The 2,966-nt window shown below is 32.3% G+C and overlaps 1 protein-coding gene across 2 annotated transcripts in view; it reads right to left on the bottom strand.

Moving 5' to 3' along the window:
- The window catches only part of LOC106456878 (beta-arrestin-1-like), a 39,016-nt gene that overhangs the window by 21,266 nt on the left and 14,784 nt on the right, over positions 1–2,966 (bottom strand). For both annotated transcript variants that reach the window (XR_002610024.1, XM_013916247.2), the window contains exon 4: positions 1,826–1,886. Coding sequence is in view for 1 of the 2 variants with exons in the window: in XM_013916247.2 (XP_013771701.1) it covers positions 1,826–1,886 (61 nt within the window). In the remaining variant the exon portion in view is untranslated. The remainder of the gene's footprint in view (positions 1–1,825; positions 1,887–2,966) is intronic.

Here is a 2,966-nt window from a genome sequence, read left to right as displayed (position 1 = left end):
ATATATATATGCATTTTGAAATTACAAAAAATCATAAATTACTAAATCAATACCACAGAATTTCACTATAATCTATCAGGCTTAGTAACTAAGCTGTATTTGGGTCTGAAAAAATATGATTTTTCGAGCTCAATAATGTCCTAACTTACCACTTGAAATAAATCATGGAAAGAAAGGAAATACTTCACTGAGGATCAAAAAAAACCATATGAGGGAAATTGCAAGCTTTCAATTGGTTATTCACATGTCATAGACAAAAGTAGGTGTATGTAAGCAAATATTTCCAAAAATGAAAAAAGGTGGGCGGAGCCACTGCGTTTGATTCAATAAATGTAGAATATCTCAGCAAATAGAAAAGATAGGAGGTTTTTATTTTATATTCTATCTTGTCAATATAAGTAATTTGAGCTTCTAGTTTGTAAGAAACTATAGTATTTGGACACCACAAACATATAATTTGAACCAATGATGCATTCAACGAAATTCAATATTTAGGAATTTTATTTATATCTGATTTTAAATTAAGAAATTAACTAATGTATAATATTAACATTTTAATTACAATCTACAGTTTTATACCATACTTATTGACATACATTCATAAAACAGTAGTTTAATAAAATTTTGAATGTAAGTCTATAAATGTGATGACATGGCCTTTGACCCAAGACCATAGGAAAAACTATCTCGGTAGGGTTAATTCCACAAAGAGTGAAAGAGTAAATCCCCAATATCACTCATTACTGGAAAGCATATTCAAGGAGGGAGAATTGGCTGACCCTATTGTCGTCCTCCCTGTCAGACATCCCAGGAGCAGGCATGACAGAATATTTCTCGGGTGGTGGTGAAGGTTGCATGAACATTTCTCGTCAAATATTTGCTGTCACCTCATCGGCTGATAATTGGAGTACTCAACTCAGTAGCATTAACTGGGAAACCTGCAGCAGCAGTAACAGCTGAATTAGTTGTAACTACCAGAAACTGCTAGTGCATAGTGAGAAGTCGAAACTTGAAGCAAAAAACAATAAATGAAAAAGTAAGAAAAGTTGGAAAAAGCAATGTTTCATAACTCAAAAACGTGATAAAAGTAAATATATATTTTTTGTTTTTATTTTTGAATTTTTGAGCAAAGCTACACGAGGGCTATCTGTGCTAGCCGTTCCTAATTTAGCAGTGTAAGACTAGAGGGAAGGCAGATAGTCATCACCACCCACCGCCAACTCTTGGCCTACTCTTTTACCAACGAATAGTGGGATTGACCGTCACATTACAACATCCCCATGGCTGAAAGAGCGAGCACATTTGGTATGATGGGGATTCGAACCCTCGACCCTCAGATTGCGGGTCGAGTGCCCTAACCACCGGGCCATAAAGATATATTAAAGAAAAACTTCGACAAATCTGCGAGTAAAACAAGCAGGTCTGTAAAGTATTACTGCCAATTAAGAAATGATTAACAAGTGCAAATGTGGAGAGCACTGGTTACAATAAGGGTTGTATCGTGCTCATATTGATGGAGAGTTACTGCATGATCACTTACATGTGGATATGGAGGAGCAGGAGGTGACAGGCTGATGGTGAGCATTGAAAATATTTGGCGATAGAGGGCAGTACTTATCTAGAAAAGCTAGTTTGTGAGAGGAGGTAAGATATGGTATCAGAAACTACATTTACATAATAAACCGTATTAAATATAATTAGAAAAATTACTTTACTTGGAGTATAAAGAAAAATACTTGGTTCGCTTAAAAGAAAGGGAATCTAAGAATTAAACTTTAGTCTTGCAACTCCTTTCTAATTGTTAGCATATTCTATCAAAACCTACCTATTGGGTCAACATGAGTCATATGATCCACAAAATCTCTCTTTCCAAGGTACACTGTGATCTGTAAAAATAAAATCTTGAAAATCCATAATAAAAGCACTATCATGAAAAGTATTAAATATTATAACTTGTAGTATACTCTAATTTTTAAAATATGGACTTTATTTTGCTAAAAGTTTAAAAAGAGAATGTAGCATAATTTGAAATATATAAATTTTCAAATTAATTTACAATTTCTTGGCTTTAATTAGCTCATGAAGCTTTCAGATGGAAATGGGTGAAATAAGGCTTTATTTAACGGGAAATATTGAAAGGTATATTTATGTATTTCATTTAGTACTTGCAAATGGATCTTCATTCTCAATGTGTGCATTGTAAACGAGGAAAAAGATGAAAAGAGTAATATTTCCCTCTAATTTATGTGTTTAACATTATCTTAGCAAATTACTAAGGTTTAACATTGTGGAACGATAGAAATGTTACACAAATCATTTTCAGCTTATTTTCTCTCTTTACGTTGTGATTATTTCAGAACTGTATGATGGCCCACCCCTTAAAAAAAAGTTCAAATAGTACCATATGAATTATCTTAGATGCAACATCTAAAACTAACAAGGGGATTTGTTTTTTACTGTTGGTCTTGTGACTGTTGTGTATTTTTATTAAACAAAGAACTATTGGAATTGCTGTAGTTAAATGTTGCAACCCTTATCACAAATACTACAGCATCTATGAGTCATGATCTTCCTAAATTTTGATTAAACAAACTTTCAAATTCAATGGAGAACATTGAATACTTTTTAAAGATGTATTATATTATCCGTAGAAGCATGACTGAAATGATACAAAATATTACTAGAATAACTGAAGATAGAAAAAAAAAAGTAAAATACAATGAAATGAATATACACCAAGTACAACAGGCTATAAACATAAATTCCTTGAACCTAAAAGTCAATGTTAATATCAAGGGGAATTGTGTAATAATATGTTTAAAAAAATAATTCAAATGCAAACACTTTTTGTACAAACTTATTTTTTAAACATTAAAAAACAATATTCTAATCAACCATGCTCTTTTTTTGTGTGTGTGTGTGTGTGTGTGTGTGTGTGTGTGTGTGTGTGTGAAGACTTGTTGCAC

The sequence above is a fragment of the Limulus polyphemus genome, unplaced genomic scaffold (assembly GCF_000517525.1).
Source record: "Limulus polyphemus unplaced genomic scaffold, Limulus_polyphemus-2.1.2 Scaffold267, whole genome shotgun sequence".
NCBI classification, from domain to species: domain Eukaryota; kingdom Metazoa; phylum Arthropoda; class Merostomata; order Xiphosura; family Limulidae; genus Limulus; species Limulus polyphemus.
The sequence above is the reverse complement of the archived record's forward strand: the minus strand, read 5'-3'. Positions and strand labels throughout refer to the sequence as shown.